This window comes from Epinephelus lanceolatus, chromosome 20, assembly GCF_041903045.1.
Source record: "Epinephelus lanceolatus isolate andai-2023 chromosome 20, ASM4190304v1, whole genome shotgun sequence".
Lineage (NCBI taxonomy): Eukaryota > Metazoa > Chordata > Actinopteri > Perciformes > Serranidae > Epinephelus > Epinephelus lanceolatus.
In genome coordinates, this window is record NC_135753.1 from 39,338,992 (window position 1) to 39,353,563 (window position 14,572).

Below are 14,572 nucleotides of genomic sequence, written 5' to 3' on the forward strand. Positions count from 1 at the left end.
GCAGGAGTCCTTTTGCAATTTTTTGGTCTCCTCTCTCCAACGCACCTGTCCTGTTTTAACAGATGTGCAAAGTGATTTCCTTTGTAGTGTGGACACGTGAAATTTTCAGCAATGATTGGAGGTTGTGTGCAAACGCAGCTCAACAAATTTGACCCTAATCGGCCTGATGGTGGCGCTCTAAGGACGGCTAGTGATGTTACAGCTGATACTGCAGTCCCGAGGCCTGTGTCGAGCAAAGGGGGCGTGTCCAAATGAAGCCCGTTTTTCAGGATATCACGTGACCAAAGACAAACGAGGCCCCGTTTCTCTGGAATCACGTGACTGCCTCGTTGTGTGATTCGAGTCGGGAAATACATGAAGTGTTTTGCTGATCCGAGGTGGTCCTACTGTGATATTACATGTGGGCTACATGTCAGTGGCTCTGGCATACACATAATGATGCTTAATGATGATGATTACGTCAGAATCCCCCTATGAGGTATTGTAAAGCCAGATGAAATGAATCTATCCTGAACGTGGTATATCAATAAAGTGCACACACACACACACACACACACACACACATATATGTGTGTGTGTGTGTGTGTGTCCACAAAAGGTTAGAGTGCTTGTGTGACTGGGTCACTCAATCCACTTAATGATCTTCAGAATCACCTCGGATCACGCAAAACACTTCATGTATTTCCCGACTCGAATCACACAACGAGGCAGTCACGTGATTCCAGAGAAACGGGGCCTCGTTTGTCTTTGGTCACGTGATATCCTGAAAAACGATACGGGTTTCGACACGGGCTTCATTTGGACACGCCCCCTTTGCTCGACACAGGCCTCGAGACTGCAGTATCAGCTGTAACATCACTACTTCACGCAGTCTGTGCAGACGGTGTCGGGCCTCCTCCGGCCCGCTGGGGGGCAGCACAGCATCTGCTCCAGGTATGAACGTCTGTCTGTGGTCACTGTGTGAAACTTTACCGTTAGTGAACGGGACATGACGTCAGCACGCACCGGTCACCGCCGAGCGTCGTCCATGGATCCGAAAACTCAACTCTCGGTAAGATTTGACTCCACATAGCGACAGTTAACAACAGGACGTTAGCGGCAGGCAGCGGACGAAAACTTTAACTGTTGATTTAACCGTTAAATCAGTTGCGGCCGTCGGTGCTAAAAGTTAGCGACAGCTATCTTAAAGTAGTTAACAGCTGGCTTAAAGTAACGTTAGCGAACAGCTAACTTAAAGTAGTTAACAGCTAGCTTAAAGTAACGTTAGCGAACAGCTAACTTAAAGTAGTTAACAGCTAGCTTAAAGTAACGTTAGCGAACAGCTAACTTAAAGTAGCGAACAGCTAGCTTAAAGTATTTATCAGCTAAGTTAGCTTAAAGTATTTAACAGTTAGCTTAAAGTAGTTTACAGTTAGCTTAAAGTATTTAACAGCTAGCTTAAAGTAGCAAACAGCTAGCTTAAAGTATTTAACAGCTAGCTTAAAGTAGCGAACAGCTAATGTAAAGTAATTAACAGCTAGCTTAAAGTAGTTAGCTAGCTTAAAGTAATTAACAGATGATGTGTAACTGGAGTAGAAACACAGAAATACTAGTAAAAGTACTGCGTTCACAAGCTTACTGAAGTATAAGTAACGTTACATGAAAGTATTTAATAAGTACTGATGGTGGAGGCAGGTTATAGGTTATTGGTTATAGGTTTTTCTGTAGGTTATAGACGAATTCGGCGAGTGATTTGTGTATGCCGCCATCTTGTGGCGGCGCCATTGCTGCGGTGACATGTGTCAGTCATCAATTCATGATGCTGTCATTGTGAACCGACTCTACAATGACAGCATCATGAATAGCTGGATTGATGATGTTAGACAGTGGCCTCTGCTAACTGATGAAGGTATCTTAAATGAGTACCGATATTAATATAGAAATTAATCATTTGTTTGAGCGATAAGCAGGAAAGATTAGAGTAATAGAGAGATAACAGACTGTATCATTAAATACTGTGTAATATAACGTTAGCATACGTTACGTGTGCTGATGTTAGCAAGCTAGCAGCGTGACATTTAATCATTATGGACAGGCTAAAGTGACACTGATACCCGGCTTCCACTGAGGAAGACACTTGTCGAAACCGGTCTGTGTGTTTAACCGTCTGTACCAGTGAGGTATTAAAAGTTACCTACGAAGGACACCAAGTGTTGCTGGCTTTTTCTTGTTTATACTGTTGTTCTGTTGCAGAGCACCTCCAGACTTTTTTCTTCTTTTTTGAGAGTGCGTGTTGTCTTTCTTCAGTGATTTCTTTGACAAACATGGGAAAAAGGCAACGAGCAACTTGGTAAGAAATGTCCCACAAAATTGCAAAAAACTAATCGATTTAAAACTTTTTTAAAAAATAGGGAAAAAAGGAAAAAGCTTGGGAAAACTGTCTAATTTTTATTTTATTTGAATTAATGTATTTATTGATATATATTTGTTAAGATAAAATTTAAGCACTTTTTTTTACATCATTTCCTTGTTCGTTTGTTTTTACTTTTCTTTCTTTCAATTTTTTTTTTTTTTTTTTACTGATTTTCTTGTTTCTAATTTTCTCTTTGTACAAATTCCTTCCTTCGTTGCTCGTTGTCTTCTTACCTTGTTTTTGAAAGAAACGAAGCTAATTTGCTCAGGTTTCAAAGGGTTAAAATGTTATTTGAATGTATACGTACAGGCTGTAGAGAGACTGAAGACATATGTTGTTACTGCAGCCTGTCAGAGTGTGCAGGGAAAGAGGCTGGAAAACAACAAAAGAAGGTTTGTAATACCCAGTTTATTGAGCTACAGTCCTTATTTACACACATTTCTGTTTTTGAACACATGCAGTCTGTATGTTATAGATGTATTAATACATGTTTGTTCAGTCACAGAAAAGGCTCTACATGTGATTTATATCTTGTCATCTGCAGGGACTGATTAATAGGCACTGGTCATCAACTAATGCCTGGTTCACACTACACGACTTTTCTGCCCGTTCTTAAAGTCACTGTGTCACATTAAACGATGGTGAAGTCATAAAATCGTGCCGTGACTTGGCCGACAGACATGACACACTACACCATGGTCCACACCAATCATCACTGACCGTCTTTCCCAACGTGTGTGATGTCATCAGGTTATTCTTGTCCTATTTTATAACTATTACCTCAGTCACTGTGTGTGTTCATGTGCCAGCTGAACTGTTACTGTAGTAACGTAAGAAGTGTCACCAGGTGGGCGGAGCTACATTTGAAGCACCGTATGAAAACTATGACAGTCACTAATCCTCCACAGGAAGTTCCTGCAAATGTTTCACAATAAAAGCCTATTTAGAAAATGAAGGAATTCTGTCAGCTGAAGTTATAAGGGGCTTTTAATTTGAAACAGAAACAGGAAGTGTTGAGTTTGAAATGATGGCGTGATGCAGTAAATGTAACAGGATTCAAACTAATGGTACTACTATTGGTCAAAGTGACGGCTGCGACAGAGAAAATCAAACGTGTCAAACTTTCTGTCGGGACGTCGTGAGGCGTCCCAGACATGGCGTCGGTTGTCATCTACTATGACACACTACACGAGATGAAACCATGGATTATAGTGTACAACACTCGTCGTCGTTCATGATCCATGCCAACACCGTACGTCGCTGCGTCGGGCTGTAATCAGGCTGATAACGTGTAGTGTGTACCAGGGATTATATGACAAATATATGAATATGACAGCAGCGATAGTTGAACGTTTCCATGGCAACGAGTAAAACAGTCTCGAGGGCTGTCTGTCAGCAGCTTGCAGTCTCAGCCCTCGCAGACTCTACGTTATGACAGTAAACACGTCACACTATGTACAGCTGAGGTCTGTGAGGGCTCAGTCTGCAGGTCCAGAGGGTGGACGTTTGGATTCAGCCTCCGACCTGACTGCAGCTTATTGTCTCCGCCTCCTGCTGCAGCCGCCTGCTCTCGTCCAGGCGAGGCACGGTTCTTCTCTAAGGAGCCTACTGATGAGTGTAGATGACGTGATCCTCGCAGCTAACTATCATCACTCTTGGACTTTCCTCCTCTCACACACATCAGCCTACACTGGCAGACTGTGGCACACGGATGTTTGAAAGTTAAAAGTTGAAGGGTTTAAAAAAGCCTCAGTTTTTCCTCTCATGCTGATGTTCGTGTGAACGCTTTAATTTTGGTCAAATGAGCCGTAGAATAAAGTGATTTTGATGAAATATCACGTTTTCAAGCTCAGATTGTTTTGTTTTTACTGACAGAAGCGTTCGGCGCACAGGATGTGTTCAAGGACCGTCTGAAATTTAAAAATCAGCCAGTTTCTGGCTGTGATGAATGATGTCATTTGTAGCAGTTTATGTGTTGTGTTATTAACGTCACGACAGCAGCGATGCTGTGAGCAGCGCCCTGATGCTGAGTGGACCGGGCACAGGGTTCCTGAGGTGAAAGGGACTGAACAGTTCTTTTCTTCACCACAGAGGTGGTTTAAGTCGGTTAATGCTGCAGATCGTGTTGGTCAGTCTGTCTCATTTGGTCACGTGCCTGCTGACTGCTGCGTTAATTAACGTTGACCGTCCCTGGGTGACGGCGAAAAGAGTATCCACAGTATACTTCACGTTCCCCTCGCAGGTGTAATCATTTAGACGTTAAATTAAAACATGCTTACAACCGCTGCATTTTGTGAAGATGAATTAGAAGTTAACTGCTGGTTACCTGCAGCGTGTCTGTGCTGTCGACTGTCCAGGTGCACCTCTTTAGATCCGTCAGCATCACGTTATTGACAAACATGTAGATAATCAATTATTGACATTTGTGAATCGCTGCCCAATCGTCCACGTCCGCATCACGATGCACCTGGGAATTGATCCTTTCCTCCACCCATACCTGTGACGTCCATCAGACTGGACAAAGAGTCCTCAACAGGATTCTCTCATGAAATCACATGACTGTGTGAAGCTCCCTGAACGCTCATGTGTTCATTTATACATGTGATATATATGTGAACACACCTGTACTCCAGGTGTGTTGGATTGTCTCTGATGGTGTCCTGGTCTCTGCAGGCTGTTCACATGATCCAGGAGAGCGAGGAGATGGTGAGGAGGAGGGAGGTGGGCTGTCAGTGGGAGAGTCCACAGGAGGAGAGGAGGGAGGTGGGCTGTCAGAGTGACTCATCAGAGAGAAGAGACGCTGCCGTCCAGGTGGACCTGCTGACTCAGCAGCTCAGCTGGAGACACACAGGTGAGTTTGATGGTCACACAGGCGTATAACTCTAATGGATCAAACTTTAGATACCAGCTCTTCCAGAAAAAGCCATTGAGTAGTGACTGAGCGCTCCCTCCTACATGTACGAATGATTTACATGGGTGTTCCTGTGTGTGTTCCTTTGTGTTCAGGTGTGTGCGGTGCGGCGTGGCGCTGTGTTTCTGTCCGGGCAGATGAACCAGGAGGGGGTGCTCTGCTGCAGCACTGCAGCACAGACGGGACACACACGCTGGACACAGGGCAACAGCACACACACCACAGCCCCCCACTCTACCTGCTCTGCTGCCCACTCACACACTCATCACCACTACCCACGATGCCTCAGCTCGGACCACCTGCGCCTCCTGATCTGCATCGTTCCAAGGAGCTCACCACGTTACCCAGCATGCCTCTGTGTGGAGTGTCCCCCACTGCAGGAGAGAGGAGTGATGCTTCTCCTCTGACTGCTGCAGGAGTCTCTGTTCCTCCTCCTGGACTCATTGCTCCTCTGAGCCCCCGCCTGGCCGAAGAGGAGGAGGAGGAAGGCTCGCTGTTTCAACATGAGGAGGGTAAGTTGTTTCAGGTTTTGGTGAGATTTATGAGTCCTGTGTGGACTTACATTATCAATGAATCTTTTTTCAGTTGAAATCTGTCAGAATGAAGACGTGATGTCTTTCTAAACCCAAACAGAGGCAGACTCCCTCAGGCCCAGGTCTCTCTGTGACGCTCATTGTAGTGAGTGCAACACTTCTCCAGTCTTTGTGCGACTGTAAGGGCGCAGCGTTTTTACACCCTCAAATAGACCCTGTTAGGGCCGACGTCATGATGACATCACAATGACGTCATGTTATCAGCTGGAGGTGCAGCTGCCTCTCCCCCACAGGGCTGTAGGCTCCATAGGAGTGTTAAAATGTGTGTTGTCTTGTTGTGTTATTGGGAGCCAGAATAGAAGGAGTCATGGCTCAAAACCAGCCGCCACTGCCCGTCAACAAAAACAAAGACAACTATGGTTAAATGTGATAAGACCAAAGGACTGGACGGAGGCCATCATCAAAAATGCTCACATGTGCAGCGCACACTTCATATCAGGTTAGGGAAAAAGTATTTCCTGCTGTAGGGATGAATAAGGTTATGTGTATTAAGGGTTATCATGTCCACCTCATCAGAAACTGGGGAGGGATTAAGAGGAAGATTGGATTTCTCTGCAACGCTAACTTTTTAGCACATTAGCTAACGTTAGCTTCCATAGCAAAACAAACAAGTGTGGTCCTCCTTTGTAAGATTGGCTTCCTGTGACATCATCCATCCACTGAGTGAGAGCATACGGGTCGGCCAGTCTGGTCCCGTTGGTCAGTGTTTACTTATTCAAGTAACACTGGCGGTCCCGGAGAGTGAGTGACCTGACATGGTGCGTTGGTAAATTCAGTCTGACGCTCTACACTAAAATGAGAGCCCTGTTGGTGGAAGAAACGCAGCGTTATATTTCTACATGAATGAACCAACGGTTAAGTTAATCACACATCATTCACTCCGCTCGGCGCTCTGCTGCTCCGTCTCCACAGACAGAGTGTCCAGAGTGCGCTCTGCCACTCTGAGAGTGCGCTGCTCTGGATAACCCAACGCTACATTCAGACAGCGCTCCCAATTTATCAACGCTCCAGTTTGTGTCAGAGTGCGCTCCCACACTCAGAGTGAGTGTTTCTGAACGCACCGCTCACATCATCTTCCTCCATCGTCTGAAACAAGACAACACAACTTGTTAGCTAGCGCTAGCTAATGTCTGTGGAGAACTGTTTTGCCTCTAGCTAAGCCCCGCCCATGACATCACAGTGCTTACTAACAGTAAAAGGGTCTATTCTTTGTTTCTAACGTAGATGAGCGGCAGGTGCGCCAACAAATGCCAGAGCAACGTCATCATGTTGTGCACGCATTGCTGCTGCCCTGAGATAAACTGATCATGTTCGAGCAGAGCTGTCAGATGTCTGTCCCACAGACAATCAGCTCCTCACTCAGTAAACAGGCTATGACACGGTGCTTGTTGAGGCAGACGCAACCTGCCACAGTGCTCCTGAACGCTGGCACAGAAGAGGCACACGACCAGCACTGCGCACCCGACCTCCAGTTTTCCACGCGGTTAAAGATGCAGCATGTGTACAGCCCCTAAATCCACCTTAAGCAACCATAGCAACAATACTGATGCTAATGGCTAAGCTAACCAACTCACTGTATGAGTCAGAACATGTGTTTATGTCTCTGTGCTGACAACAGCTGCGGCCGGACGCATTATGTTGTCCATCCAACCATCCCATTCTTGTGAACGTGATATGACAGCAATGCCTGCAGAGAATTACTTAAAATTTGGCACAAATTTCCAGCATCTGTTTTTATCTTTGACGCCAGTCACATCAGAGGATGGAAACTTCATTTAAAGAGAATCTGATCATTTCACTATAATGTTGACAACACATCTAAATATTTTACTGCAGAATATGACTGACATTAGATTCATGATTCTGTACAGATGACAGTTTCCACAGTAACAGACAGCCCACAATGATGACAGAGAAGAAGAGGAGGAGGCAGAGAAGGAAGATGGTCGGTCCACCAATCAGATACCTCCTGGAGTCAGAGGAGCAGTCACATGCTCTGCTAACAGCCAATCAGGACAGAGCGAGGGGACCAAAGAAAAGAGGAAGACCAAAAAAGGTCATGACTGACAGCAAGACTGGGGGCGGGGCTTCAATGGTGACTGAGAGACAGACGGGTGATATGAACACGAAGAAACAGACAGGTGACATGGACACAGAGAGACAGACAGGTGACATGGACACAGAGAGACAGACAGGTGACATGGACACGGAGAGACAGACAGGTGACATGGACACGGACAGACAGACAGGTGACAGGGACACAGAGACACAGACAGGTGACAGGGACACGGAGAGACAGGCAGGTGACATGGACATGGAGAGACAGGCAGGTGACAGGGACACGGAGAGACAGGCAGGTGACATGGACATGGAGAGACAGACAGGTGACAGGGACACGGAGAGACAGGCAGGTGACAGGGACACGGAGAGACAGGCAGGTGACAGGGACACGGAGAGACAGACAGGTGACATGGACACGGAGAGACAGACAAGTGACAGGGACACGGAGAGACACACAGGTGACATGGACACGGACAGACAGACAGGTGACAGGGACACGGAGAGACAGACAGGTGACAGGGACACGGAGAGACAGACAGGTGACATGGACACGGACAGACAGACAGGTGACATGGACACGGAGAGACAGACAGGTGACATGGACACGGAGAGACAGGCAGGTGACAGGGACACGGAGAGACAGGCAGGTGACAGGGACACGGAGAGACAGACAAGTGACAGGGACACGGAGAGACAGGCAGGTGACAGGGACACGGAGAGACAGGCAGGTGACAGGGACACAGAGAGACAGACAAGTGACAGGGACACGGAGAGACAGGCAGGTGACATGGACACGGAGAGACAGACAGGTGACAGGGACACAGAGAGACAGACAAGTGACAGGGACACGGAGAGACAGGCAGGTGACAGGGACACGGAGAGACAGGCAGGTGACAGGGACACAGAGAGACAGACAAGTGACAGGGACACGGAGAGACAGGCAGGTGACATGGACACGGAGAGACAGGCAGGTGACAGGGACACGGAGAGACAGACAAGTGACAGGGACACGGAGAGACAGGCAGGTGACATGGACACGGAGAGACAGGCAGGTGACAGGGACACGGAGAGACAGGCAGGTGACAGGGACATGGAGAGACAGGCAGGTGACATGGACACGGAGAGACAGGCAGGTGACAGGGACACAGAGAGACAGGCAGGTGACATGGACACAGAGAGACAGACAGGTGACAGGGACACGGCTCCTGATTGGTCCAGACGCAGAAAGCGTGTGCGCAGAAATCCCCGGTGGTGGGTTGACTACCGAACCCCGGAAAGGAGGTGGCAGGAGAAAGATGGAGCGAGGGAGAGGAAAAGAAAAGGGTGTCGAGAGGAGGAGGAGGAGGAGGTGAAACGAGGCTGTGTGAAGGAGGTGGGAGGAGGAGAGGAGAGACAGCAAGGAGGCAAGGAAGGACGGAGGAGAAGAGATGGAGGAGGAGAAAAGGAGGTGATGGGGCAGCCTCAGAGAGAGAGAAGGAAGATGGTCGGTCCACCAATCAGATACCTCCTGGAGTCAGAGGAGCAGTCACATGTTCTGCTAACAGCCAATCAGGACAGAGCGAGGGGACCAAAGAAAAGAGGAAGACCAAAAAAGGTCATGACTGACAGCAAGACTGGGGGCGGGGCTTCAGAGGTGACTGAGAGACAGACAGGTGACATGGACACGGAGAGACAGACAGGTGACATGGACACAAAAAGACAGACAGGTGACAGGGACACAAAAAGACCCACATGTTTGTGGACCTACCTGATGTACAGAGACCTGCAGAGCGGTCAGGTGACCATCATCTCCCCCTGCTATGTCAGACTGCAGAGTGTCCTCTGATTGGTTGATGATTTGATGGACAGGTGAGACCGGAAACATGGACACAGAGAGACAGACAGGTGTTGACACAGTTCAAAGGAGCACAGACTGAATGTATGTTCTTGTCATGATGTGTCATATGATGCTCCTCTGTCACTCTCACTCAGCTGTGACTGATCAGTATTGATCAGTATGTATTGATTAATAAATAGACTGTTTCTTATTTCAGCTTCATGTTGCACAGTGTCAGATCACAACCAGCTGCACCTTCTCTTGGTGACAGCATAAGAGGAGTCACGACATAATAAACTAACCTGTCATCAGGAGAACACATAAACTAACCTGTCATCAGGAGAACACATAAACTAACCTGTCATCAGGAGAACGCCACATAAACTAACCTGTCATCAGGAGAACGCCACATAAACTAACCTGTCATCAGGAGAACACATAAACTAACCTGTCATCAGGAGAACACATAAACTAACCCGTCATCAGGAGAACACATAAACTAACCTGTCATCAGGAGAACGCCACATAAACTAACCTGTCATCAGGAGAACGCCACATAAACTAACCTGTCATCAGGAGAACGCCACATAAACTAACCTGTCATCAGGAGAACACATAAACTAACCTGTCATCAGGAGAACACATAAACTAACCTGTCATCAGGAGAACACATAAACTAACCTGTCATCAGGAGAACACATAAACTAACCTGTCATCAGGAGAACGCCACATAAACTAACCTGTCATCAGGAGAACACATAAACTAACCTGTCATCAGGAGAACGCCACATAAACTAACCTGTCATCAGGAGAACGCCACATAAACTAACCCGTCATCAGGAGAACGCCACATAAACTAACCCGTCATCAGGAGAACACCACATAAACTAACCCGTCATCAGGAGAACACATAAACTAACCCGTCATCAGGAGAACACATAAACTAACCTGTCATCAGGAGAACGCCACATAAACTAACCCGTCATCAGGAGAACGCCACATAAACTAACCCGTCATCAGGAGAACACGACTGTACTGTATGGATATACAATAACTGAAAGTTAGTCCTGTTAACATGAATCCAACAGGCAGCGCCTCATAGTCATCAATAGTTTGACTCATATTCGACTTTGTTATCTAGTTTTTAACTTGTTAATCCATTTGACACCACTCAGACACTGATTGAACCCACAGCAGTGGAGCTACAGAGCGCTGCACCAAGGAGTCCAAAACCTGGAGGTCAGTTAGCCTGTTAGCACTTCCTGTTCCCTCGTCTCAAAGTCGGGGTTTTTTTGGTCGGATGTCTGAAATCAGGTCTGTGGGTGACACAAGCTGTGGAGACTTCCACTGTGTGTTCTTCAGTAAGTACCCCACCGTCAGTTTACAAACTTGAAGTGTCGTTAAAAAGATGGCTGCTAATAAACGTCTAAAGACGACAGAAAGTGTGGTGTAAAGTATTAAGATGGAAATAAGCGCAAGGTCTTGAAACAGCAGGAAATCACACCCACACACACGGAAAGTTATGTATGATGTTTATCTGAGAAGGAGTCTAAGAATATTTGGTGAACTGATCAACGGGGCCGCCTCACTGTTCCCGTAACTGAGGTTGTATGTTGTGTCTTCAAATGTCCCGTAAGGCTGTAGATCGGCTCCGAGTCAAACGAGTCCTTCTTCACTGAACACGACTTTACACCCTTGTTGTGGTGGTGACGTTAAGTCATGTATATATATGATATATTGTTTGTATTTTTTGTATATTCGGTATATTCCACTGCTTGCCTCAGTTGAGTACTTATGTCAGTTCTGGTACGTTGAGAGGAAGTCTGCTGGAGTCAGCTTCCTTGTACGTACAGACGTACCTGGTGAATAAAGCTGATTCTGATGTGACCGTGCTGTAGTTGGTTTGTAGCCTAAACCAGGACGAGGCTGACCTCAGAGTCGACATACAGTAAAACGTCACCCCTGCAGCACTCCTCTGTGGCCTCTACTGGGGTACGGCAACACCACTTGGACAAACCACACCCAGCACTGCAGTAGCTGCACTGCAACACTAAAACCAGTAATGATAATGCTGACTGACCTCCTTCTTCATCAGACGTTATTTGGTAGAATTAAGGTTGTGACATCCGGGGACCAAAATTCCAAAACTTGTCGTAGAATAACTACATTTAGTCGTAAGGTATGGAGAACAAAACCCAACATCTGTTAAACGTCATAGTGTCCACATGTCATAAATATCGTCAACCCAATTTTCATTTATAACCAAAATTTAACATCTGTCTGCGTCAGAGTCCATCGTCTGTCTGACGTCACTTCACCCACAGGAACGACGCTCCGCCAAGTGAGGATTAGAATATATGACCTTCACATAATCCGCTCCAAATTTGGGTTGATCATGTGATCGAGTGAGGAATGGCGTGCTAGTCCCTCTCACAATCACAGACCTTAAATGTGCTAAAACTCTGCCTTTGATGAAATAAACAAACATCATAAACGGTGCCAACTGTATCTAAATATACCAGCAAGATAAACTGCTGCGTGGATGTCAGGAGAAACGACCCGTCCAGAGACAAGAGAAAACGTGACACTGAGCGCGCGGCCATCAAACAAATCATGGGTGAGGAAGAACCACCAGCCTGGGCACAACAGCTTCTGATCCAGATCAACAGCATTAAAACCTCATTTGAGTCCAGATTTGACGAACTCAGTGACTCTATTAAAGGGCTGAAAAAAGATACCAAAGCTGTGCTGAACAGGATGAACAATGCTGAGACACGAATAGGGGAATTGGAGGATCAAGGCCAAGGACGTGGATTATCTGAAAAACAAGATGACACTGTTGGAAACCCACAGTAAAAGAAATAATCTAGTTCTGATGGGTTTAGAAGAAGGCCTGCTGGAGACGAGTGGACAAAAGGAGCAGATGGCGGAGATCCTCCGATATGTCCTGGACCTGAAGCCCACTGACCCGGTACCAGAGGTGGAGAGACAACACCGCAGCCTCCGTCCCACCCGACCCTCCAGAACCACCGCGACCCTATCTCATACGACCACTACAGTGGGATGACCGGCAAAACATCTTAAGAGTGGCAGGTAAGAAGAGGTTGGCCTGGAAAGGAAAGCCGTTCTACATTCATCAGGATTTACCTGTGGAGCTCCAACGAAAACGAGCGGAATATGCGGACATTAGAAAAAAACTCCGCGGCACAGATTACCGCTATGGCGTCCTGCACCCAGCGAGGCTCATTGTTACTATTGATGGAAACAAATACATCTTCCAAAGCCCAGAGGAAGCGACCACAGAACTAAAACGGCACCTTCCAAATATTTTTGGATAACTTCGAGGCACTGCAGATGCGCACTGGCAGACTGACGTGAGTTATTGATTTCTGCTATCTCAATAGGCCACCGATCAGTTTTGGACAATTTAGTTTAATGAAATGAAACAAACAGTCTATGTGATGACAGAAACTGGAGACGTGTTATGGAAACAGAAGTAAAATCTGCCATTAAAGCTCTCTCAACTGGAAAAACCCCAGGTGAGGATGGCTACAGTGTAGAGTTTTATAAAACTTTTCAGGACACACTAGCTCCATTTCTCACTATGCTTTACAATGATATTATCTCCAAACAGTCAATGCCAATGACTATGCGATCTGCTATAATTTCTTTAATTCCAAAGCCGGGCAAGGATCATACACAAATGAGCAATTTCCGACCATTAAGTCTTTTAAATAATGATTATCAGTTATTTGCCAAGATTCTTGCAATACGCCTGGAAAAGGTAATCCCCACATTGGTACATCTGGACCAGGTCGGCTTCATTCGAGGCCGCCTTGCCTCCAATAATATGAGAAGACTCCTTCATGTGATGTCAAGAGCCTCATCTCTTCAGCATCCAGCAGTAGCAATATCGCTGGATGCTGAAAAAGCTTTTGATAGAATAGAGTGGCCTTTTTTATTTCATGTATTATCCAAATTTGGTTTTGGCCCAATATGTATGCAATGGATTAAGGCAATGTACTATGAACCAACTACTCGTGTTAAAACAGCCACTTTTTAGATCTACAAGACAGGGCTGTCCAGTCTCACCAGCCATTTTTATTTTAGTATTAGAGCCACTGGCCTGTGCCATACGAGCCAATAAAAATATAACTGGTATTAATTTGAGTGAATATGATTTCAAAGCCAATCTTTATGCTGATGATATTTTATTAACATTATCCAATCCAACATACTCAATACCACATCTGTTAAAACTTATAGAAAAATTTGGTCAACTATCAGGATATAAAATTAATTGCAATAAGAGTGAGGTTATTCCTCTTAACCACCACACCTTTGCAGCACATCTTGGCTCTGCACCTTTTGTGTGGAAACCTCAAGGTATGAAGTATCTTGGAGTAAACATCAGATTCCCAATCAGTAAGATATTTGATTTAAATGGGCCTAGTATGTTGAAAGTAATTAAAGATGATATAAAGAGATGGATGGCCCTGCCTTTATCACTATGGGGAAGAGCAGAGGTAATAAAGATGAACCTCCTGCCCAGACTCTCCTTTCTCATATCAGCCATACCATTAAAGTTTCTCCAGCAATGGTTCAAGGAAATTGATAAATTATTTTCAAGCTTTCTATGGCGTGATAAAAAGCCTAGAATCAACTGTAAAAAATTGGCTATGTCTAGAAACAAAGGAGGGCTGGGTGTTCCGGATGTTCATCTTTATTATTTAGCATACAATGCCAGATTTCCACTGTCATGGGCGTACAAAGATAAAAATCAATACGCAGTAGGTAGC

General features: G+C 45.8%; 1 protein-coding gene and 1 long non-coding RNA gene across 30 annotated transcripts; one reads left to right on the forward strand and one right to left on the reverse strand.

Annotated features, from left to right (window-relative positions):
* The first annotated feature begins 818 nt into the window (after positions 1–818).
* Positions 819–9,989, forward strand: LOC144458948 (uncharacterized). Of its 29 annotated transcripts, XM_078162898.1 has the most exons (7): positions 821–1,051; positions 5,066–5,243; positions 5,399–5,815; positions 7,768–8,631; positions 8,686–8,712; positions 8,848–8,874; positions 9,091–9,989. In XM_078162898.1, exons 1-7 carry the CDS (start codon positions 989–991, stop codon positions 9,780–9,782), a joined length of 2,268 nt encoding a protein of 755 aa, XP_078019024.1. In that variant the 5' UTR covers positions 821–988; the 3' UTR covers positions 9,783–9,989. The 29 variants fall into 29 exon arrangements, with proteins under 29 accessions (XP_078019015.1, XP_078019013.1, XP_078018997.1 ...); XM_078162889.1 differs by having other exon boundaries at positions 819–1,051; positions 7,768–8,361; positions 8,443–8,496; positions 8,551–9,989; XM_078162879.1 differs by adding exons at positions 2,702–2,784; positions 2,937–3,142 and having other exon boundaries at positions 820–1,051; positions 7,768–9,989.
* LOC144458952 (uncharacterized) lies at positions 8,659–10,742 on the reverse strand. The gene is made up of 3 exons (XR_013488284.1): positions 10,514–10,742; positions 10,132–10,398; positions 8,659–10,075 (listed from the first exon to the last, which is right to left on the reverse strand). It is a non-coding gene; the product is annotated as an uncharacterized LOC144458952 (long non-coding RNA).
* Between the last annotated feature and the right edge of the window lie 3,830 nt (positions 10,743–14,572).

What these genes read in the sequence shown, in the direction of transcription:
- LOC144458948 (XM_078162870.1), top strand. Translation starts at nt 989, where the DNA reads ATGACGTCAGCACGCACCGGTCACCGCCGAGCGTCGTCCATGGATCCG. An exon ending in ATCCGAAAACTCAACTCTCG is followed by an intron (nt 1,052 to 5,065) that starts GTAAGATTTGAC and finishes TGGTCTCTGCAG; the next exon opens with GCTGTTCACATGATCCAGGA. An exon ending in GCTCAGCTGGAGACACACAG is followed by an intron (nt 5,244 to 5,398) that starts GTGAGTTTGATG and finishes CTTTGTGTTCAG; the next exon opens with GTGTGTGCGGTGCGGCGTGG.